The sequence below is a fragment of the Cygnus atratus genome, chromosome 12, assembly GCF_013377495.2.
Source record: "Cygnus atratus isolate AKBS03 ecotype Queensland, Australia chromosome 12, CAtr_DNAZoo_HiC_assembly, whole genome shotgun sequence".
Lineage (NCBI taxonomy): Eukaryota > Metazoa > Chordata > Aves > Anseriformes > Anatidae > Cygnus > Cygnus atratus.
In genome coordinates, this window is record NC_066373.1 from 1,548,040 (window position 1) to 1,570,933 (window position 22,894).

General features: G+C 57.2%; 1 protein-coding gene across 2 annotated transcripts in view; it reads right to left on the bottom strand.

Annotated features, from left to right (window-relative positions):
* Positions 1 to 317: 317 nt before the first annotated feature.
* Positions 318 to 22,894, bottom strand: part of ACSF3 (acyl-CoA synthetase family member 3) — a 58,505-nt gene continuing 35,928 nt past the window's right edge. For both annotated transcript variants that reach the window (XM_035566312.2, XM_035566311.2), the window contains 3 exons: positions 3,726 to 3,860; positions 3,019 to 3,130; positions 318 to 598 (listed from right to left, as the gene is read on the bottom strand). In XM_035566312.2, the coding sequence (XP_035422205.1) occupies positions 481 to 598; positions 3,019 to 3,130; positions 3,726 to 3,860 (365 nt within the window). In that variant the 3' untranslated portion in view covers positions 318 to 480. The remainder of the gene's footprint in view (positions 599 to 3,018; positions 3,131 to 3,725; positions 3,861 to 22,894) is intronic.

Here is a 22,894-nt window from a genome sequence, read left to right on the forward strand (position 1 = left end):
GACAAGCACCCAGTGGAGCAGGCAGGGAGCCCAGAGCCCTTCCAGCCAGGGTTTGGGGTGTCCACGGTGCAGAGAACTGAGCCTCGTGCTCAGCCCTCACCTTTCTGCTTCTCACCTGTCCTACACGTGCGTTAAACAGAGCAGCTTTGTCCCGCAAGCGCCTGCTGGCAGCACTCAGACAAGGGTGGCAGTCCAGGCCCAGGCCCCCCAAATTCACCCCACTTTACTTCTATGTGCAGGACAGTCCTGGTCCTCCTGCACATGGCTCCTGCACGAGGAGTGACCCTTGCAGCTCTTTAGCCAAGGAGAAGAGCACGCAGGGTGAATCTCACTTTTATTGGGCTTTGTTTCACAGACAGGAGTGCAGTGAGCGCAGACCTGCCCCTGCTGATCCTTGCTGGCACCACTTCAGCCCCTGGAAATGGATGTGGCAGCGAGTGGAGCACCCCCAGGCTCCTGGTCCTGGCCCGAGGCCGTGTGTTAGGCTGGGTAAAAGCGCTGCAGCAGCTCCTTCTTGTTGACTTTTCCCATCTGGTTGCGTGGGATCTCCTCCACCACGATCAGCTCGGTGGGGATGGTGTACGGTGCCATGGTCTCCCTGCAACACAGACACGGAGCCATTAAAGCTGACTGAAATCTGTGCTTCCAGCCCCTCCTGACACCTCACAAAAGCTGCTGGACCCACAGAGGATCTGCTCCAAGGCTTTGCGTCCTGCTTGCCACATCCAGCCCCGCCGGTGTGGGCACTCCTGTGCTGGGTCGCCCTCGGTGCCCGCGCCCTGCCCATGTCCCGGGACACAGTGAGTACCACGCACCCCTGCAGCACCCCAAAACACCGCTCACCCCTCGCAGGGTGCACAAGAGCCTCCAGCAAGCGATCAGGAGGCAGCGCCGTTAACGGGCACTCCTCAATCCTCCCCATTAGACGTGGCAGGGGAAAACAGCACCGTGGCACTAAGGATGCTGAAACCACGCCTGTCCCCATCCTGTCCCCACACAGAGCCCCTCGGGGGCCAGCTCTGGGCCGTGCTGGTGACAGGGTGACAGGCTGTGTCACAGCCCGTGGGGCTCTGCCTGCTGCAGGAGGGAGGCTGAGCTCGGCGCGCTGTCCCCGTGCCCTTTGCGGAGCGCGGGGGGAGGCTCTCCTGCCTTCTGTGCCGTGTGTCACCAGCCTGGGGCCGTGCCCAGCCCCGGCAGCGCGCTGGCAGCGGCTCTAACGTGAGGTGCCAAGTCTGCAGAGCCCTTGTCCACTGCCCCCAGCACCCCCGGCCAGATGGACGTCTCCAGCTCGGGGTGGCGCCTGGCGCCGGCAAACGCAGTTGGGGGCCAGAGCTGCGAAATGAGTCACGCTGAAGGGGGACATGTGTCTCCTGCCAGGGAGCGCGAGAAAAGGGCCAGGCAAATGTAAGTGACATGAAAAATAAAGGGGAGAGACGGGGAGCGAGGGAGAGGCAGACGGGGAGAGCAGGAGCAGTGCCTGCAGGGAGCAGCACTGGTGCTGGGCACCCAGCGCCGTGGTCACCTCCTCACAGCCTCAAGTGGGTTTTGCTTAAAGGGTTCTGGGGACAGCAGCTTCTCTCCGGGGACTGCCACGGCTGCAGGAGTAACGAGGGCCATGCCCACAGAGTGGGGATGAAGGATCTGCCGGAGACCCCAACGTCCTTGCCATGAAGCTCAGGGATGAGCAGCCACCGTGGGGTCCCACATGGAGAAGCCCCACGCACCAGAGAGCCGGTGGCATCCACGCCAACCCAGGCAGGCCGAGCCTGGCCACGAAGGGGAATCTCCACTCGCAGGAGGACATCAGCACGAAGAAACAAAAGCTGCTGGTGGCCGTGGGCTGCCTTGGAGGAGCAGGAGCCCCAGAGAGCCGGCAGCCAGAGGGTTAAGGCGTGCACAGCGAGCAGGGGTGGCAGCAGGAGGGATGCCCAGTGGGGTCCTGGCCCCTCTGCCCAAGCAGCACGGGTGCAGGTTTGGTTTCTTTGTTCGATTCTCTTCCCCCCACTATGCAACTGTTTAATCAGAGCAGCAGCCGGCCAGCTAGCATCTTCCTTGCATTTGCTAAATCGCAGTCCCCCAACTGTGATTTTTGCAAATCCAGGAGAAATCTTTAATTGGCTGGCTGTGCAGCCCCTGATGAAACAAGTGCTCCTGCCGCTTACAAAATAGCGCCAGCCTCGCCAAAAATATCCGCAGCCTGGAGGAGGGAGTTGCCAGGAAAAGAAAGAATCTGCTATTAAATATTTCGCTAATGGAATATTAGCGATAAACCTGGCGATTCTGCTTCCTGGCTCCAGCTTACGCTCTCCTCCTCCTGCAGCTGATGCCCCAGACCTCAGTGCTGGCTGCTCTTGGACTGGTGTGAGCAATGGAACTGATGCGAGCAATGGGGTTTGCAGGCTGACACCGTGCCGGATGGCCAGCTGCTGTCTGTGCCCTGCTCTCCAGAAAGGCACAGGTCCCTGCTGCTGCTGTGACTCCACGCAAGGCCAGTGAGCCCTGGTGTCCCCCCCCATCTCCAGGCCCCTGGGGAGGGTCTCTGGGGTTAGCTGGGGCCTGCTCTGGGCCAGCTTCCAGCAGGTAGGGAGGCAGGCAAGGGGTGATTGCAGCAGCCCTGGGAAAAAGCTGAGCAAATGGTCTCACTGCTCAGAAAACACAGAGTGCCCCTTGCCGAGCCCCGTCCGAGCACTCGCTCCCTGCTGCGCTTTGTCGGCGGTAAGCTCAGGGCTGCCAGAGGCCTGGCCCTGCTGCTGTGGGGGCGAGTCATTTGCCACAGGTACTTTTGGGGTGAGAGACTCGTTTATTCCCATTATCTCCTGTGCTTGGCAACCTGCTGGTAGAAGCTGCGTCTCTGCCATTCCCAGTACCCGAGGCACAGCGTCACTGCTGCCACCCCTCTCTCCTACTCTGACACGTCCCCAGGTGAGGGTGCTGAGCCTTGAGGTGCTTCCTGTCCCTGCTGCCCGCCCCGGCCCTGCCTGCGGTGCCCTCGCCGTGCTCAGCCCCGCTGCCTCTCACCTGGCCCACTCCTTCAGGGCGGTCACCGAGAGCATCTCGCCCCTGCGCAGCTGCACCACGGCGCTCACCCGCTGGCCCCAGACCATGTCCGGGGGCCCGATCACAGCCACGTCTGCAGAGAGAGCACAGGACTCGAGGTGAGGAGTGCGAGCAGGTCCTGGGGGCAGGGGGGAGCTCAGCACCACGGTGAGCTGGAGGAGCAGCGCGTGGAGGAGGATGGCACGGGATGCTACGGCAGGAAAACACCAGGGACTCCTCTGCTGCTGCGATTTCCAGGAACAGAGCTTTGCCCCGAGGAAGGCAGGAAGCCCCAGGGTTGGAGCGACTCGGAGTCAGCAGGGGGATGCGATGTACACGGCGGTGTTGAGCCAGGGGCACCGCTTCCACCCCCTCGCGCAGGGTCATGTGCAAGGTCAGCACAGATTTAATTACAGCCTCATTTCCAAGGTCAGATGAGAGCTGCTGCTGACTTGGCACCCAGCTGTGAGCCCCGTGGCTTCGGCCCCGAGAGACGACTGGTGGCGGGCTTCAAATGCCGCCTGCTCCTTGCCTAGACGAGGGCCTGATGATGGGAAGGCAGGGCAGCAGCCTTGGAGCACGAGCCTTTGGGTGGCCCCATGCCTGCACCTCAGGACCAGGACCCCACACGTTCCCGTGCTCCTTGTTGGGCATGGCCCCAGGACCATCCACGGAGCCCCCGCACATACCTGTGATGTGCGGGTGGGCGAGCAGCTGCCGCTCCACCTCCAGAGCGCTGATTTTGAACCCGCCGTTCTTGATGATGTCCACCGAGGTGCGGCCCTTGATCCAGTACACGCCGTCTTGGTAGGCTGCCGTGTCCCCTGGGAAACAACGGGGGCTGTGTCAGGGCTGCTCCACCAGCTCCCACTGTTTCTGCTGTCCCCTCCATCCCGCACCCAAGGCTCGGGTGGTGGCACCGTGCGCAGGAGCCGCGCTCAGCATCTGCAGAGCCCCTGGGGTGGGTGCCAGCCTTCCCACCCAACAGCCTGCACCCGGGGATGCACAGAGGGGAGCAGGCATCCCTTTTCTGCAGGGGGAAAAGAAGAATAAGGCTGTGCAGCCACAAATCCCTTAACATGGAAGCAATGAAAGGAGCCACCACTGCAGGCAGACACACGTCCCAGTGCGCTCAGCACGGTGCACAGCAGCAGGACCAGACTGTCCCCGGCTCTTGCCCGGCTGCTAGTGACACAAAATAGGGTGGGGGACGGTGTCAGGGAGAAGAGAGGGCCCGAAGTGAGACTTTGTCCTTCCTGGGGGGCAGGAGGTGGGGGAGAAGGCGTGTGGCAGGTGTGCTCCGGTAATTAGCTGCTCACGCTGAGGCTGGGAAGATTGAGGAGAGAGGTCATGTCAGCACAACCTGGCTAAATGCTTAACAAGCTGTTGCACTTTGATAGCTACTTAAGATGATTACTCACATCCTGCTAATAGAGCCTTTGCCAACCGGGGGGTGAGGGGCGGGGGGGGGGGCTCAGGACCTTGCATTTCAGTCTCAGAGCCTTGATGGCAGCACCGGGGGGCCCTCGGCAACACCCCGTGCAGCCCGTGTGCTGCCCTAATGACGTGCACCACCTTCGTGTCCATGCACCCAGCCTGCTCCCCTGCTGCAGCTTTGCACGCTGCTGGCTGGGGAGTGCAGGCACAGCAACGGCTCTGGCAGTGGGAAAAGAGCTCCCAGCAAAGGGTCCGCGGGCACTGCGGGGCTGCAGCGCTAACCCTGGAGCTGTGGGAGCTGCAGAGGGTGGCTCTCGCTGATGCCCCCGTCCAGGTGCTTGTTCAGAGCCTGGGGAATGAGGGCAGCCCAGCATCCCAGACCGCAGCACCCGGTGGGCACGGAGCCGGAAGGACCCCTGAGCCTCTGGTTAGGGTGCAGGCTGTGCAGGGAGTGTGCCAAGTGCACCGGGTGGGCTCTGGGGCAGCCGAGACCTGGGGACTTCGTCGGGTGGCCCAGGGATGAGCCTCCCCAATGCCTCCTGCTCCCCAAACCCTGCATGTTCCCCATTCCCCTCTCTCAGAGATGAGGTCCCCTCTCCTCCAGGGCCTCACGGTGTTGCCCTGCAGAGGCAGGTGATGCAGGTGCCTACTGGCTGTGCAGCTTTACAAGTCTAGTTCCCAGCTCACCTCTGACGCTCCGCAGGGACTGCACGTGGTGCATGCAGAGGCAGCAAACGCTTAGAGATTTACGGTGGCAGAGCAATGAAAAATCACACTCAGTTCTGAAATTTGGGCTGTTCCCCAAAAGAGTCGTGTCCCCCTTCAGCTGGCACATGCCAACTGCTGAGCAGCTCCTCTTGCTCAGGTCAGCCAGGAAATGATTAATTGTTCGTGTAGTTGCCTGCCTTCCTCTTGGCACTCACATGGCCGTCGATGTTGGGAGCTGTCTGGAATATTTTAAAGTTGTGGGAGAGTTTGAAACCAGGACTCTCTGGGTATCTGGCTGCTTGGGGTTGAAAGGAATTCATGACCGCCATGATAAACTGCCCTCTGTGTCCAGTAGTGCTGTAGCATGTGTGACTGACACAGGGCTGGAGAGCAAACATTAATTAAAATGTGGTACGGGGGGGACTGGAGAGCCATGAGCTTTCAGCAGCGAGATCAGGAGCTGCTTATGCATGCAGAGGAGACAGGGAGAGGAGAGGGAATTCAGCGCTGGTTCAATGACACAGAGTGCCCATGCTGCTCTTCAATATTTAAGCACACCAAAGCTGCCACATTTGCATTTTCCTCCATTTCAGGATGGGGGAGAACGGCCCAAACAGCGGGCTGGGCGCATAGGCGGGAGGTGTCCCGACACCAACCGCTGCGGCCACCCGGTCAGCTCACTCCTGCATCTTTCCTTACACCTGAACCCACGGCTGCACGCCCTTGAGTGGGTGGTCTGTAGGTGAGGTGTCAGCCACGGCTGATTGCTCTGCTTTGCAAAGCAAGCTGCTGCAGGAGCAGCCAGGGCAGCAAACAGCCAGGGCCACGCGTTTCACCACGCTCTCTTCTCGGCACCGCACAAAGCGGCACGCATGAGCCCGCGCACCGCCTGGCTTCAGACAGTATTTCCAGCTCGGGAAGTCTCCGTGTTTCGCTTGCAGCAGAGGGACCCTGGCAGGATGTCGGGGCACGTCAGCACCACAGCAAAACACCTGAGCTGGCAGCAGCCCGAGCTCCCGGCCCCGCCGACTACCTGTGCCGGCTGTGCCGTGCGAGGCGGGCGCTGTGCCGGGGCTGGCGCAGGAGCGGGCTCGCTGTGCTGGGCGCCGTGCCAGGCTGGCTCAGCTGGGCGGCAGCTGGCTCTGGGCTGGTGTTTGCCAGCGTCCCCACATGGCCGTCCCCTGCCGTCCCTGGCACGAGCACGGGCAGGGGCTGCTGGCGGCTGCCCCCTGAGGTGTGTGCCCTGTGCTAGAGATTTGCCGCTGCTGACTGCCAAATATGCTCCCCGTGTGCTCCCCGAGCAGTTGCCCCCCCAAATGTTCACTGTGCAGCAAGGGGAGGGGGTGACAGGTGACAGGTGACGGTCACTTCGGACGGAGCATGGGTGGGGGGAGCTCGGCTGGAGAGGAGCCCCCCTCCTCGGTCCCTGTGGCCCCCCAAACACCAGTCTACGTGGACACCCTCCAGCCCCATCTGCAGCGCTCCCGGCCCTCCCACCACGGCAGGCGTTTCGTATCATTACTATGATTACAGGGAGCTTCTCGATGAGCTCTGTAACCCCCCCGTCTCTCGCTTTCTGTCTCCTCTCTCCTGCCCTCCGAGCGCCAGGGCCCTGCTGTCACTCCCCGCGCTGACAGGAGGGAGCTCGCTGCGCGTGGCGCCGCAGGGGCCGCCGTCCGCCGAGGACAGCCACATTACCCTCTGCCCCGCGCCATCTGCCACCAGCCGAGCACACCAGGACGGCTCGAGCGCTGCGCAGCCGGAGCGACAGAGCACGCCACGGCTTCCAGGCCAGCAGGGACCTCCCGTGCCAGCCAGACTGGTTAAAAGGATGCTGCCGTTTGCTTAATGGCTCTCCCCCACATGCTGCCTCTGAACGGCGTGAAGAGCACCGTTTCCAAACCTGATGCTGCTCCAAAGTCCCGTGGCAGGAGCTGCTCGCTCCCCCCCCCCGGGTCTCTCTGTGCCCGGCGTGCCCAGCCCTTGCTGCGGCGGTGCTCCTGCCCGCGGCCCTGCTGCCAGCATCAAGCTCTGTCCCCACGGCTCCCCGCGTTATTCTACTCCATTATGCAGGCTCCCACCTCCGCAGGGCTGCAGCTTGCTGTTTCTCACCCAGCAGCCTCCAGGCGTGTGTGGGTACCTCCTCCCGGGCTGGCTGGGGACACCGGAGGTGACGGGTGGCGTTTCTGAGCAGAGGATGGAGCCCCCCTGCTGTGAGACGACACCGCCTTCCAAACCACGTTTCTGCTGACCGCGCTTTCCAGCTGGCCGTGCCGGTGGCTTGCAGCACAGGGACAGGAGGGGTGTGTGGACGTGGTTGATAAAACACCGGGCTCAACACCTGTGTGGTCCTGCTCCTGAGCGGGGCAGGACAAATGTCCCTGTGCCCAGAACCCCCCCGCAGCAGGGAGGCAGTGGCAGCGTTCCCTTCCCCACAGCCAGCTGCACGGGAAAGGAGCTTTTGGGTGATGAGAAGGCTGCAGCCTGTGACACGGCCACGTCTCCACCTCTGCTCCCCCGGGACACCTCCGCCGGGCCCCTTCCATCCAACAAAGCAGCAGCAGAAGGAGCCTCTGTGCGCCGCGCAGCGCCGGCGCCCGGGCACAGCTGATGCTGGCGAGGCCACGGGATTATTGTTTCCCTGACAGCAGCCGTCACTGCTACCTTTGGATTTGTTTCAAGACGCTCAGCAGGCATCTGTTCCGCGAGATGTTAAAGGCTCTGTCGAGCTGCATGCTGAGGAGGCTCCTGCACCAGTTGAGCTGGGGGGGGGGGGGGGCGGGGGTGCCGTGACGGGGCGCTCAGAGGGTGCTGCGTGTCACAGGCTGCAGGGCTGTGAGCCACCGGGAGGGACATGCCTGCTGGCACCCGCAGGAGCCCGCTGTGGACATCCCCACCAGCCCACAGCCTGCGCTGTGACCACCCCACACCGGCACAGATCAGCCCCTGGAGGCCACAATCCGGCACGAACCATGCTACTGGTGCTGAGAGGCGTGAAAGGCCTTTAGCAGACTGCCTTTGTCTTAAAAACGAGGCTTTGGGGTAAAGCGTTTCTATTTATAGGGAAGGGCTGGCTACAGAGAGTCACTTGGAAATGCTCCTGCACTTCAGATGCGTGCCTTGCCCAGGCAAACTCTCCAAAGAGGCCAAGCTGCAATGGAGACCCTATTTCCCAACCCCAGCCCCAGAGATTTCTGCAGTGTTCCTTCGAGTTGCAAAATACTTGTTGCAAAGACAAAAGAGCCCTTGTGGCCCTGCCAGCACCCAGGCCCTACAGCCTTTGGTCTGTGCACCTCCTCCTTCGCAGAGCGGAGAGGTCTCAGTGGCTGACCCGGCGCCCGGGCAGCCTCCCCAGGACACGCTGAACAAAGGCTTTTTGCTCCAAGGAGCAGGGCTACAGCAGCAAACGCTCCCCGGAGTTTCTGTGCTAACACCTTCGCACGCTGGTCAGCTTGTTCCTGGCAAACACTGCAAGGCTTCTACATCAAAGGTGTCGCGAACAAACATTTGAACTAACTATTGACCGGGAGAACACGCGGAGCAATGAAATACTTAGCGACCTGGAGAAGTTCTGAGATAGCAGGAATGCACAGGAAAAATGAGACCCTTCAGGCTAACACAGAGGAGAGGCGACTTCAGCCCATGCTGGACGCAGAGCCAGGACTGTGCTGGGATCTGCTGGGAAAAACAAACGCTGAGGCCAGCTTTTACAAGGCACAGTCGCTGGAGAACAGCGGTGGCATTGCCCTCGTAAGGGGTCAGGCCACCAAGTAGGAGAGGTGCTTGGCGGCCCTGCAGGTGGTGCACAGGGCCCCTGGGGACAGGAGAGTGGGACACCAGGACTCTGGTCACCAGGGTCAAGAGGGTCTGTGGACATCCCTGCCCCTCCTGCTCGCCGTGCCGTGGTGCTTTGCAGATCGAGGGCAGCCCACCGTAACACATCAGGAAACAACAAAGCATTTTGAAAGGGAAATTTATTTTGCTGAGAAACAAGAAGCGGGTTATTTTACCCTCCTGCCACGGGGAGCTGCAGAGCCTTGATCAGCTGCCACCAAACGTCCTCCTGCGTGGGGCACAGCCCTCGCCCCGAGCAAATTGTGCTCCACGGGCCTCCTCCTCCCACCCCACGGTACCTGCTAAGTGATTTGCTCCTGGTGGAAGGTGCCTGCTGACCCAGCAGGTTGGAGCTGCTTGTTTAACAGTTTCCTGGCTGCCGGAGTGGCTCCTCCAGCTTTCAGAAGTGGCTGCACGCAGACGGGAGCGTGGAGAGCCCGGGAGGAAAGCAACGCCTGCAGGACCGCGGGGGTGCGGGGGGGCTGGCAGGCTCTTCCCTGCCAGCAGGAGAACAAGGTTTGAGCACTTTCTAAGATTAATTAGACCTTTTTCTGTTAAGGAGTCATGTCAGATTTTGCAAATTAGCCTCGCCTTGCTGACACTTTGTGAAGAGCCCGAGACGGTGCTCCTCAGAGAGCCAGGCTGGAGCGCAGGGACTTCCCAAAGCCACTTTCCACAAGACATGGACCTGCAGGGACACAGAAGGGACAGGGACAGTCCCCACACAGTGCCCCTGGATGGGGTGGGATGCGGGACACCCCGCTGCTTACGGTGAGGAGTTTGCTGGGCTGGTGGCAGGGCTGCTCTGTGCTCACATCCTAATGCCTGCTGCTGGCGGGCTCCACACCTGCACCTCGGGGAGCCTTTCAGCCTTTTTTTAACAAACCGAGGGAGGAATCCCCTGCCTCTCCTGCACAGCGATTCCTGGTCCTGAGAGAGGAAGGACAGAAAGAGGCACTCTTTCCCCTGCATCCCCCTGCACAGCCCATGCCTGCAGAGCTGCTGTGTCGCAGGGACGGGCAGGGGTCTGGCTGCAGCTCCCCGGGAAGCTTGTGTTGAGGCAGGCAGAATAATCAGTCTTTGCCCTTCTCTGGTGCCTTTCAGCTGAGGATCTCAAAGTACGCTGATGTGGAGGCTAATTAGGCAGAAACGGCACAGCTGGCAGGACAGCGGAGGGACGGGGGGAGCAGCGCTGCTCGGAGTAACTCCCGCGTGTCTCTCCCTCCCCAAAATGGCTGTTGATGCTCCCGGTACATCCCAGGCCACGGCAAAGCTCACTCGCTGGCAGCCATACACCAGTGATTAACACGATGATTTATTTTCCAGGCAGTGAAGAGCCTGAGCTCTAATCCTGACACCCTCATCAGTTTGGAGAGCAGAGCAAAACCTGTGGGCTCACATCCCCTTTGCCTGAGCAGTGCTTTGCAGGCAGGCAGCATGAAGCTCTGTCCCGGGGCCAGACTTTCACCAGAACGAACGCAGCCAAACGTGCACAGAGACACGAAGGGGCACAGCCAAGGCCGTCGTGGCCATCCTGCAGCCGCGGGACCACAGCTGGCAGGCAGGGTGCTGCCTCTGGGCACAGCTCTCCTGGAGATGCTGGGCAGGATCAGGCTCCTGCCTACGGATCAGGTCCATCCTGGGGTGTTACACACAACCCAGCAGCTGACCCCAGGAATGTCCCTTCCCTCTCCGACCACCAAGCTTCTGGCTTTGGGAGCATCCTGCGGCAACGAGGTCCATGTGTTCCCCATGCTCCTCACGGACAAGCATTTCTTTTCTCAGGTTTCAGGTTTCCCTGCTCTTCCCAGGGCAGCTCAGTGTCTCACTGGTCTCCCAAGGTAGGTAAGGATGTAGGTAAGGAAGCTGCAGAGCATGCAGTGAGGCCCCCCCAGCCTTTGTGCCGTGCGCCAGGGAGAGGCAGGAGGGGTCCTTCCAGCCCTGCCAGCACAAGCAGCCTGCACAGCTCCAGCCCCAAATGCTCCAAGAGACGGTGTCTGTCCACTGCTGCAGGCTTCCCATGGTTGGGAAAAGCCATGGGAGGAGATAAGGGGTGGACAAACACGTAGAAAGAGAGTGCTGAAGGACATCTATAGGAATTAGACCATCCGTCCTCCCTGCAGCAGTGTCCACCTTGAGGGACGGGAGGCTGCATGAGACGTGTGCGTTGCGGACACAAACCCTTCCCTCCCCTCCACACAATGAAAACCGCATCAATAGATCCCCCATCTGCTCACATACATCACACACTTCACTCCAGTTTATTAGCTGGAATAAATCATAAATATTTCATTATACATCAACGACGCTCGACTCCGGGAAGGCGCAATCCATCACCTCGACACTCCTTGCGACCTGCCGCCATGCAATAAGCTTTCCAGTCTATTAAACAAGATTGATACAGTGTGCTAGGATGGACTAGGGGAATTTATTTATGGAGCGCTGGGAGAGGGAGGGCACCGAACGCCTGGTGCCGCATGGACAAGCAGGAACCGCTGCCATTAGCCGCTTGGACCTGGGCAAGGATGGGGAGCCGAAAATCTCCCACCCAAAATCTCTGCTCAGCACCACCACGCTCACCACGAGTCGTCAGCATCGTGGGAAGGGCAGTTGCTGCTTTTCCGTGGTGGTGCACGGGTTTCTCAGTGCTGTGAGGGCTGTGTGTGCCCAGAAATACTTACTGTAGAGATTTTGCTGCTCTTTGTAGCCCCTGGCTGCTTTTAATGCTACCCCTTCTCCTTTACTTCTATGGGAAAATAAGATATTTTCCAGCTTCGTGAAAGCCAACAGCAAACAGAGCAAGGAGCAACCAGGAACAAGCCCCTCTCAGCCTCAAACACGCCCTGAACACAGCAAAACCTTTCCTTCCCTATGTGCTGTTGTTTCCAAGCCGGAGCTCATGGAAAGCCCAGCACCAGCCCCGCAGACACCTTCCCCGCCGTGCACCTTGTGGGCAGGTGCAGGTCAGCCCCCGCTTTGGGAACTTGGTCCGATCCACCCGGGGGAAATCTCCCCTCTCTGAGCCTCATCTGCCTTGGGGAGCATCAGTGCCCGTGACGCCGTGGCTGCACGCCGTGGTAGAGGCTGACGGATGCTCAGCACGGCGCTGCCTCGACGCGCGGCGAATCCCCAGCCCCTCCGCGGCACGCCGCGCTGCTGGGATTGATCGGAGGCAGCCTTCCTCCTGAGGGGGATTGACACAGCCTCAGCAAGGATGATGTATGCGTATGTATCTATTTAATGAAATGCTAAATGATAGGCTAAATAACGGAGGCAACTTTAGCTTGATTTATTGCGTGGGAATGACTAACGTTTGTCACTGCTGACAGCCATCTTGGCTAGGAGCAGGCTGCTCCAGAGGTCACGAGCACAAATTGTAGCTAATTAACAGCAATTAGCACTCCTGAAATTCTGGATTTTGGCCCGGTCGCGGAGGCCTGCTGAGCAGCAGTGCGTGTCCTGTCTCACACAGGTTACGGGCCCTGGGCGCAGAGGGCTCTCCACTCACCTCCTGCTCACAGCCCTTACACCCAGTGGGCCAGCAGGCACGGCAAAGCAAGGACTGAGCCCTGCAGCATCCTGCCCTTTCAAATGAGGAGCAGAACTCCCAAAAGATCAGCAACTGCAGCTATACAGGCCCCAGAGAAGAACTGGAGGATCGAGAAAAGGGACCCCAAAACCCAAGCCAAGCAAAGCCAAGCCGTCAAAGCCAACCACAACCAACACCCGACCCTGCCCTCCCCGTCCTTTCCTTAGGTCCTTGGACACTCTCTTGAGCTATAAGAGGCCTCCAAAAGTTCCTGTTCAGCCTGATCCCGCGTGTGAAGTTTAAATCTCTCACTTCTGCTTTTTGCACACGTTTTCCACCCTGCGCAGAGCTGCTGAGTTCCCGGGGTGCGGCTCACTGCTGCTGCGGGTGGCTGTGCGGAGCTGGTCGAGCCCATTTATCTTCACCCGTTTGCTGGTGAAACGCCTTCCCCACGCTCTCTAAACCCAATGACCAAAAATAAATGAGCTGCCTCTGCACGAGGGCTTGGTGTGCTCTGAGGCACCGCTCTCGCCTCAGCGTACTGAGGGCAGCGCTGGGTTTGCGCTGCCGTCATTAATAAAGCATCAAATTGGCCTGGGGGCGGGGGGGGGAGACAGAGATGAAGAGGGAGAGTTTGAAACTTCTTTATAAAACACATGCATATTAACAAAGCACCAGTTATTCATGAGGAAGCCGTCTCCCCTCCCCAGCATCTTCCAGGGCTCCTGTTCACCTGGGTGCTGCCTGGGCGAAGCACGAAGCCTTCGCACCGGGAGCAGGTTTCCGCAGGGAGAAGTGCCGGCACCGCGCTCCTCCGACCTCAAGCCCTGGGGGTGGCACAAAATCTGCAGTCGGGAGCAGCATCTCTCCTGGCACCGGCAGCCCTGACAGCCTCAGCGCGCTGGCTGGCAACAGCCCTACCTATTTACTATCCATTTCGCTGCCAAAAACCTCCGGCGGACCCGCAGAGCGGAAGAGAGGAGGGCAGCGCAGCAGCTGCAGCCCAGAGATACGTTTCTGTGGTTGTGAGCAGGCGAAGCAGCTTTCAGGAGCTGGCTGCTCCACTGCAGGTCCTGACCATAGGGATACGGTGTCAGGGAGCCCCAGCACCGGTGCTCTGGACACCCCCTTGATGGATCTCCTTGCAAAACCCAGCCCAGAGCCTCCTCCAGGTCCAGAGCAATTCCTGAAGCTCTGCTTCAACCCCCCGAAGGGAGGAGGGCTTCATCCTCTGCTCGGAAGAGCTGCCCCAAGGGATCTGGATGGAGACTCCTTTTCCAGAGGTGGCTTTCACATTCCCCGAGCTCAGCCCAGCACCGGGAGGCTCGCTGCTGCCTGCACTGCGAGCAGGATCTGGCCGGGTGATGGTGGGAGCCCTGGCGCAAGAGGCAGACATCTGAGGTTGTCCTCATACCTAGAGCATGATGCAGGCTGTTCACAGCCTCCCCTCGACACAATATCTGAGAGTAAGAGGTGGCTGTCACGCTTTGCAGGCCGCTGTCCGCTGAGGCAGAGCAAGATTTCGATGCTGCTACAGCTTTGTACCTGCATGAAATCTGGAGGTAATTTAATGGCTCACAAGAAAGGAAATAAATCTATTAGAACGGAATCGCTGTTTGTTTACGTATCTTGCCATGAACATCACCACAAGCAGCAGCAGCAGCAGGTGTATGTGCAAGCACCATTTATTTACATAATAAAATTGCCAAGTAGATTTGTAGCTCAGGGGCATCCTTGCCTCTCCATGCACGCGCCTAACTCCCATTAGCACTAATGGCAGCCGCTGTGTGCTCAGCAAGCCGAGCACAGACCCTCCGACTGCCCTAATGGCTCGTTCGAAGAGATGTAAGGCTGCAGACGTCTCGATGTGTGGGCTCCTCTCCCCCTGACTCTGCCAGGTGATGGGAATTGCGCCGCAGCTTGGAGCTGCTTCGCAGTCCTCCCCATCTGTGAGAGCTGGCAGGGCTGCTGCCGAGCTGCATGTCCCGGGAGAGGAGAGGTTAAGCAACTGATTCCCTGCTCTCAAAACTTCTGCAGAGACCCCTGGAGCATCCAGCACTGGGAAAAAAAAGAAAACCAGAAAAAAAAAAACAGCCTGGAATGAATTCCTGTCATGCTCTGCACAGGGAAGTTTGTTTGTATTCCACACGCAGCAGAGCTGAGCCTGCTGTCAGAGCCACGCTGGGACAAAGGGCAAAACCCTGCCGAGATGAAAGAATGCGAAGCACTGGTACAGCCTCCCCCTGGCATTTACACCTGGAAAAAAAAATCACTCAAGGGCATCTCACAAAGAGCTGTGCTAATAAGGCACCGCTCGCTGACGTGCTGTGTGGCTGTGCAGCACGGACGGAGCTGTAGCAGTGCAGGGAACACCGGCAGCATCTCCGGGTACCCGGGAGGCAAAAGCCGCAGATAAGACAAATTTGATTTCCAACCAGAAATCCTGAGCCGTGCTCTCCCCCACGCTGCTCCCAGCCAGGGGACAGGGGGAGTCAGGGACCTGCTGTCAGACCGACAAGGAGCGCAGCTACTCCTTGTCTTCGCTGATAAATCAGTGATACTTTCACCTCTTGGCTGGGTTTTTAAAGGCTTCCTGAGCTTAATGCATCTCTCCGGCAGCAGGGCAAGAAGCCAGGATGATGTTCAGTGACCCCGTGCTGTACCAGGGCTGCCCTTGTACATCTCAGCCCGTTCGGTGCCAGTTACCCCTCGTGCCCTGCCCTACAGCCCCGACCCAGCCACAGGTAGTGGGCCTCGTGCTGTCATGGAGGTCTGCCTCTGGTCACCTGGGGACTTTTCTCCTGGAGCACCTGATTGATTAGAGCACCCTGCTTGGCACAGGAGAGAAATAAAGGCAATATTTGCAGGCAGGGGCGGACTGACCTGCTGCGTCACCGAGTCCTGTGGCACCACACCTCCACAGGATTCACCCCACGGGTGCATTTTCTGGTCACTCTGGTTTGAAAGAGCAGCTGTTCCAAGGAGAAAAAAGCCCAGGAAATAACAGGAAAGATGCAGGTCAATTTTTGTCCGCTTTGAATGAAAATCGGCTCTAAGCCCAGCTGTGGGACTGCACCAAGGAGGTTGTGGTGGACATACGAGGTGGACTCCCACTCAAGTGTGAAGCCTCGGGCTGTGCACTGGTAAGTTGAGGCCATGGGAGGATTGCTGATGTCTCTCACCAGAAATGCTCCCCACGCCCACGCTGACCACAATGGGCAGGGGATGGGCGCAGCACACACACGCACCAGGAGGCTTCCTTCTTTATGCCCTGCAGTGCTCACCCCGCTCCCGGCACCACCTCGTGTTCGCTGAGAGACACAGGGGACTCTCGGTAAACACGCCAGGCTCGTCTGAGGCTGGCAGCTCTCTAAAACCCACAGATGAATAGGCCCAGCAGCTTCAGCTTCAGCTGCAGACACGTTAATGGAGCTTGGAAAGCATCACCCACTGCGCCTCCTCCAAATTCAAAACCCTCTCCCCCCCTTGCAAGATGGGCACCCCAGCAGGTCCAAATGGCCAGCAGGCTTTGGCCAGGGAACACAAAGGCCCGTCTCCAGACTGTTGTTTCAGGGCCTTGGGGACTGCTGCATATGGTCCCCGTTCCAGCCTCGGCGTGGGCTGGCATCCGACCTCGTTACACGACATATGCCAGCAGACAAAGTCCTGGGCACCAGCTTTCGGCAGGGAGAGGAGAGCACCGAAAGGATTAGCAAGAAAGCCAGGCCTCAGCGGGGTCTGGTTGCCTTCTGGGGCCCGTCTGCCCTCAGCCAAGGCGCTGCTTCTCATTTCTGGGCCTTCCATGTCTGACCGCCCCAAATAAGCGGAGCAGTTTTGGGAGGGTTTTGGGGCAGGACCAGGACGGGTGCACACAAACACGGTGCTGTCTTAACTGCTGAGCGCACGGGAGCCCCAACACACCGATGGGCCTCACTGAGACACCCAGGATGGTCCCTGTTTTGGGTGGTGGGATGTTTCTGGTGCTTGGACCTACCGAAGGGACTTGTCCACGCTGCCCAGCTCTATCAGCTGGTCCCCAAAGACCTCACTGCCCATTCTCCCCAGCCCGCCGTGGCTCTTGCACCGCCACCACCAGACCTCGGCTGCACGCCCTGCTCTGAGGGCACCACATCTCCGTAACGGAAAGCAGCAGATAAAACAGCCAAACCTCTGAACGCTCCTGCAAGCCAGACAGCCAAGACTTTGTAGGTTCACTCGTCATTAGCAGGAACTCATGGGTGACTGATATGACACAAGTAGGTTGGGCGGAGGGAGCCCCCCCCGCTGCTTACAGCCAGAATTACTGCAGATGGGTTTGCCCAGAGGACAAGCCAGAAAAGAAAATGGGTAAGTAAAAATGAAAAACGTTTTTTCACATTAGCATTTAAATATTTATAGAAATCCCTGCAGACAACAAGATGAAAAAGAAAACTCAAAGAGTAATAAATAAGTAAGTGCTCCAAGGTGTGGCAGCCCAGCTGAACACGGCTGCCACTCAGCTGGTGGAACTTTGAAGAGCACGGCAGCCATGCGTGCATGGCTAAAAATAATAATTGTAATAATAAAAACCTTAAACTAAACCCCTTTGCTTTGGCTTCTGCCCTCTGCAGAACAGCTGAGGGATCAATTACACCTCAGCCAAAGACAGTACTACCTCTTCTTTTCAGCGCGGTGACCCGTCCCAGTCTCTCATGAGACGAATTATTAAATAAAGCGGAGATAACAATGGGAGGATGTTGACTAAGAGAGGCAGCGGTGGGATGTGGGGAAGGATATCTGCCTTAAATTGTTTGCTTAACTATCCAGGAGCCCATACTTTTGCTTACAGCATAATACCATTAGTCATAAGTAAATATGTTCTCAATTGTCTCGAGCGAAACCCACAGGGATGACTTGTGGAAAGGAAAGAGCCTGGAGCGATCACGTCCTAGGATGCTCTGTCCCGGCTAACAGAGCGGGCACGGAGCAGCACGTGCCAGAGATGCTCAAAGAAGAGATGCTCAGCCCTTCTTCAAGCGTTACCGCCAGCCTGAAGTACAAACACCTACAAAAAAAGTCACCACTTAGCAGCACTTGGTCTTGAGTTATGCGTGCTGAAAACGAGCCCTCGCTTTCCTGGGCTGTGGAAAGGAAATCGGGCCCCTGACTGCCCGGCTCATCCTGTAATCAGTTTGTGCAATTCCACTGCCCTGCTCTGTGCTCCGCTGACGGCGAGGCTGGGTTATGTAAACCAAATGCCAAAAGTGTTCAGCAAGCTAAACAGATCGTGTGGGCACCAGCAGAGTGCCTCAAGCAACAGGAAACAAGACAAATGAGGAGCGAGAGAAAGCCAGGGACACAAATAAGGCTGAAAAATGATAGATGGGCCAGGTGGAAAGAAGGTGTGTTTTCACCAAGCTTCTGTAGGGCAATTCCACCTCTGCACACACCACCAGCTCTTCTCGGCAGCACTGAGTGGCCAGGCTGGCCTCTGCAAACCTGTAAACAGTTTGTATTTTGGGTGATCACTTCAAAATCTTGTCTCTGTCTTACTCCTTTCCTACCCCAAAGCTCTCCACCGGAGTTCCGTAAATCCACCCCCTCGGTCAGCGCTGCAGACAGCTCAGCAGCGTTCACCCTTCCTGCTGAAGGACTTCCCAAAGTCCCGTGGTCACAGCTCGGTGTGACAGTGAAGACACAACAAACACTCATCTCCCTGTGCCCGGTGCCTGAACCACGAGCGCGGATCCAGTGAAAATCCCTGGGGCACCGTTCCAGCCACGCTCACGTCAAGAGGCGTTTTGACACCGCCTGCAACGGGACCACGTCCTGACCTCTGCTGACTGCTCAGGGATCTCGCTCAGATGCTTTGACGCTGACCTTTCCCTACGGGGTTTTTAATTTGCCCTGGAGGAGACACGCTATTTATACAGCAGTAAGTAGCCACTTGAACAAAAGCTTTGCCAATGATCCAGGAGGGCCTGCCAAGTACCACGAGGAAGATGATTGTTCAGCCCATTTCTTCCCCACATCCTGAGCTCTCTCCTGCTACAACCGACTCCCCCTCTTAACCCACTTGTGAGCTTGCAGTTCTCTTGCTAGATCTGACAGGCTCAGCCTGAAGTCTCCACAGTAGAGCCCAGCTGGAGCTGTGGACAGGATTCCCTGCGTTAATTCCTGGGATGGGAAGGGATGGGAAGGGAAACTCCCCACAGTCATGAATGAGCCCCTCTCCCTCCCTGCTGCTGGAGCAGCACCACCACGGCACACCTTGAAAGGTAACAGCAAGAAGGTGCTGAGAGCAGAGCCTGGAGTTTGCAGGAATCTGCTGTTCCCACGGACTTTCAGGTGGGGAGCAATCGCTCCATGCCACTGGAAATCGGACTCTGTGCACTGGAGGTTCTCAAAAAAGTGTGTGGTTGGCATCCACAACGTTTGATAAAACTAGAGCAGGGCTTTGTAGGAGAGTAAACAAATTCTGTGCCAAAAGCTGCTCTCATTTACAGCTACAAAAATCCAAAGTCGCTCTGAACTGCTGAAAACATCAGTCTTGCAAGCAGTCAAGGAATTACACGGGCTGCATTTCACTGTGTTCGAATGATCCTTCGACTTCCAACCATCAGGCAAACCTGACAATGTTGTCTCCTTACAGCTCAAGAAGAAGGAATAAATATCTTTATGCTTTTACTTATAGGAACACCTTTTAATTGAGGACTGGGTCGTAATGTGAGCCCACCTCGCTGCTGGCCTGACTTCACCGGGCAGCATGAGTTTATTCCGTGGGTGCCTGCAGCCTCTGGCCCTGTCCCATGCAGACCCAGTGGAATATCCTTCCTAAGCAGCACACAGAGATGTGTTTGGGAGATGCCTGGGATTTTTTTTGTTGTCCTTTCATGTCCCTTCATTTGTGGGTCCAACTTACAAGCTGCTAAGAAATGAAGCAGGTGAGCACACCTCCTCCCTGCCTCCAGCTCCCACAGCTTTTCAGCTCAAACACTCGGTCACATCACTGAAAAGAGGAGACAGAGCCTCGCACAGTGCCTCGCTGCCATCACGCCTGACTCACGGGCTTAAACTACAGCATGGCTTAAAAAGAAGCTCCTTAAACCCAGCCTCAGAGGGAGCCAGCACTTCATCCGATGGGCTTACTGAGCCGATAAGTCACATCATCTGCAGCACATTATAATTAAGGCATCGTTTTTTTAAAAATAGAATTTGCATTAACTGAATTTATGACTAGGAGAGACACTGCAAACAAACAGAAAACCTGCAGATTAGGATGCTAATTAGATGCATTTCTATTTATAACCTGCCTTGATCAGGCTAAAATATTTCTGTTTCAGGTGTCAGTGCTGCTCCCACAAATGTAAGCAATTCCCTTGGCAGGGAAACACCTGCTTGTCTCTGGAGACAGGAAAGTGCCAGGTACAAAAGTCGGTGCCAGAGGGACAGGGTGGGGGCTGCTTGCTGCTGCCGCCCCTCTCCTTGCAGATGGGGTGGGGGGGGCCAGCCTGAATGCAGGAACGGGTCTGGCCATTAACAGCCCAAGGGGTTTCTTACAAACACCAGGTTTCTTTGGGCTGGAAAACCGTGGGCAGCTTTGCCTTTTCCACCAGAAGTGGTGGGGTGGAAATCTCCAAAGAGCCAGGGCTGAGAATGACAAGGATCCTGGGGCCAGCAGAGCTCTCCAGCTAGGAACACAAGGCCAGCTCCTGGCTCCCCTAACGTAATGCTCGAGGACCACGTGGGTTCTGAGCTGGGGCCATTCCCCTCTGCCCACGAGGAGCTCAGCCCGAAGGCAGCAGGCAGACACGAGCAGGTCCCTGCAGCCAGCCTGAGAGTCGCTGGGCTTCTTCACCTGCCTGGGGCTTCGTGGCTGCAGCAGGAGCAGCGCCACAAGCCCCAGCGCTCCGCACAATGCCCCCAGCTACACCGAGGTTTTTCCTGGCTGCCTGAGCTCGTGGAGCACGGCCGAGAGGCCTGAGCTGAGGGAAAGGTGTCTGCAGCAAGCACACACACGCAGCGTGCTGCTGCCCAAGCCTGGCAGCATTTGAAAGGCTGCCAGGACTGATGGGTGCTTCTCATGTCTCCTGGTGATGTCATACTCCAGATGATTTTCTCTCTTTTTCTTTTTTTTTTTTTTTTTTCCTGGAGCTCCTTCTTTCACTGCAGAAATCCAGAAGGAATACAGATATAGAAATAAAGGTCTACCCTGCTCTTCAGCCTGCGACAGTGGCATGTGGGAAGTCTTCTGGGCAACAGGAATTCTGGTTAAAGTGAGCCTGGTGCTTTCGTGACCTGCCCAAATCTAGGGATCCCAAATCTAGGGATCTAGCCCAAATTCAGTGATAAAACAGGACTTAGCAATGGGAAAAACAGCCACAAAGTTGTTTTTTTAAGTGCGGCTTAAAGACAGAAACTTAAAAGATATGAGTCATCATTTTGAGATGTGCATCAAACAAGTTAAATAACTCTTACTTTCTTAACGACATATTAATCAAAGTGCATTGATTCCTGAATCAGATTCTGCGACCAACAAGCTTTCTATCTTCTCCATCCTGATGCATGCATTAAGAGAGTTTTACTCTGACAGATACAATATAGCAATCAATAAAATCTTATTATATGGAGCTGAGATACATGGATTTGTTGCAGGATTTATGCACTACTTTCAAGCCTGGTGCTATTTCATGTCTCAGCCTTAACCTGTAATTGAAAATAAATCTCCCTGAATACACCAGATTCTAATTTTCTGGATGTATGGGCAAACGTGAATGGAAGCTGGCCTTCCCTGGGGGAGCAGGCTGCTCTCTGATCCTGTCATTCCCCGCTGAGCACACCACCGTGCTGCCAGATTCCTCTGCAGGAAGCGCCCTGCCTGCCCCGTGCAGCCGGGAGAGCACCGGGGCAGACAGGCAGCGCTCGGGCATCACGCAGCTCCTGCAGATCCACCAGGCTCCCAAATCCTCCGTCCCCTTGCTCATGGCTACAAGCAGCTTGCTGCCTGAAGAGCACTGCCTCCTGGGCAGGAAAAACTCAATCTGACAGTGCCAAAAAACTCAATCTGACAGTGCCAGAGCCTGGCGATACGATGGGATAGAAAGACAATGATTGTGGATTGGGATGACCGCGGTGCTGGAAGCTGGTGTTTGTCTGCTGCCTTCCTCCTGCTCCTGGGGTGCGCTCGGCGATGGCTCAGGGGCACCCAGGTTTGCTCTGAGATCGCCTCCTGCCTCGCAGGACAGCTGCAAAGGGGTCGCAGCACAGCAGACAGACGGCTGCGGGCATTTCTCCTCCGGGTCTGCCTCACCCTCTGAGGGCTCGGCGCTGTCGGACAGCAGGTGGATACCCAGCAGTCTCCCTGGAAATGGCTGGAGGGGACTTTGATCTAAGCAGCTCTGTCAACAGCATTAATACAATAAAAATAATCAAATTCACTCGAATGGAAATGAGAGCCACAGAGAGATAGGCAGACGATGGTGTGAACCCAAGGAAATAAAGGGGAAGGGAGCAACAGTAAATCACCGATGCCACACCAGGAGTTCGGATGCTTCTCAAAAGAGCTGAGATCTTGAATTCATCAAAAGGTCACGGCAGCATCATGCTGCTTTTCTTCCTGTAATACATACACATACATTTGTTCCTCCTCTAACTGCAGGCACAGAGTGGGCACGTTTGCAGAGGGATCTGCACAGACTCCTGCTCGAGACACACGTGGTGTTTGCCTCTGGTCCCGAGGGGGAGGAAACACAGGTCTGCAGTTGTTGCACTGAGCTCCTCGTCTCTCCCAGATCTCCCCAGCAGCAGAGCAGGGTGTGAGAGTGCTGGCGGCCAGAGCCTGCCCCATTTATTTTTCCTCCTGTCACGGAGGGAATGGCCATCCCCAGTGCTCAACCTGATGTCGCTTCCTTTGGTAAGACGGTTTCGTGGGAGGAAAAGAGATTTTAATAAAAGAGCTGTCAAACAAAAAAGAAAATGACTGCTGCCATGGAAGTGCTGGCTCTCCTGTTTTTTATTTTGGTTCATATATTTTCTGAAATAACACACGATAGCTTGATTTACAGGAACTGCAACCAGAAACAGAACTGGCCTGAGGAAGGTACCGGGAAATAGATGGTCTGCAGCCAGAGAGGACTTAAAAATGAAAGATCCCTTTGTGAGTCTGAAACTGCAGAAGGCAGCCTGGAAAATGACCTGATGGAACAACATTTCAGGTGGTTTGCAAGTTTTGAGCATGACCTGTCACTGCGGGAGCACGCCTGGAAGGGGAGGAAGAGGCGATGGGGGAGGCAGGTCGCTGCCCGCAGAAGGGGGGCACCCAGCAGTGACACAACGTGCCCTCGGCTGCCCTCCCCGGCACGAGGACTTGGC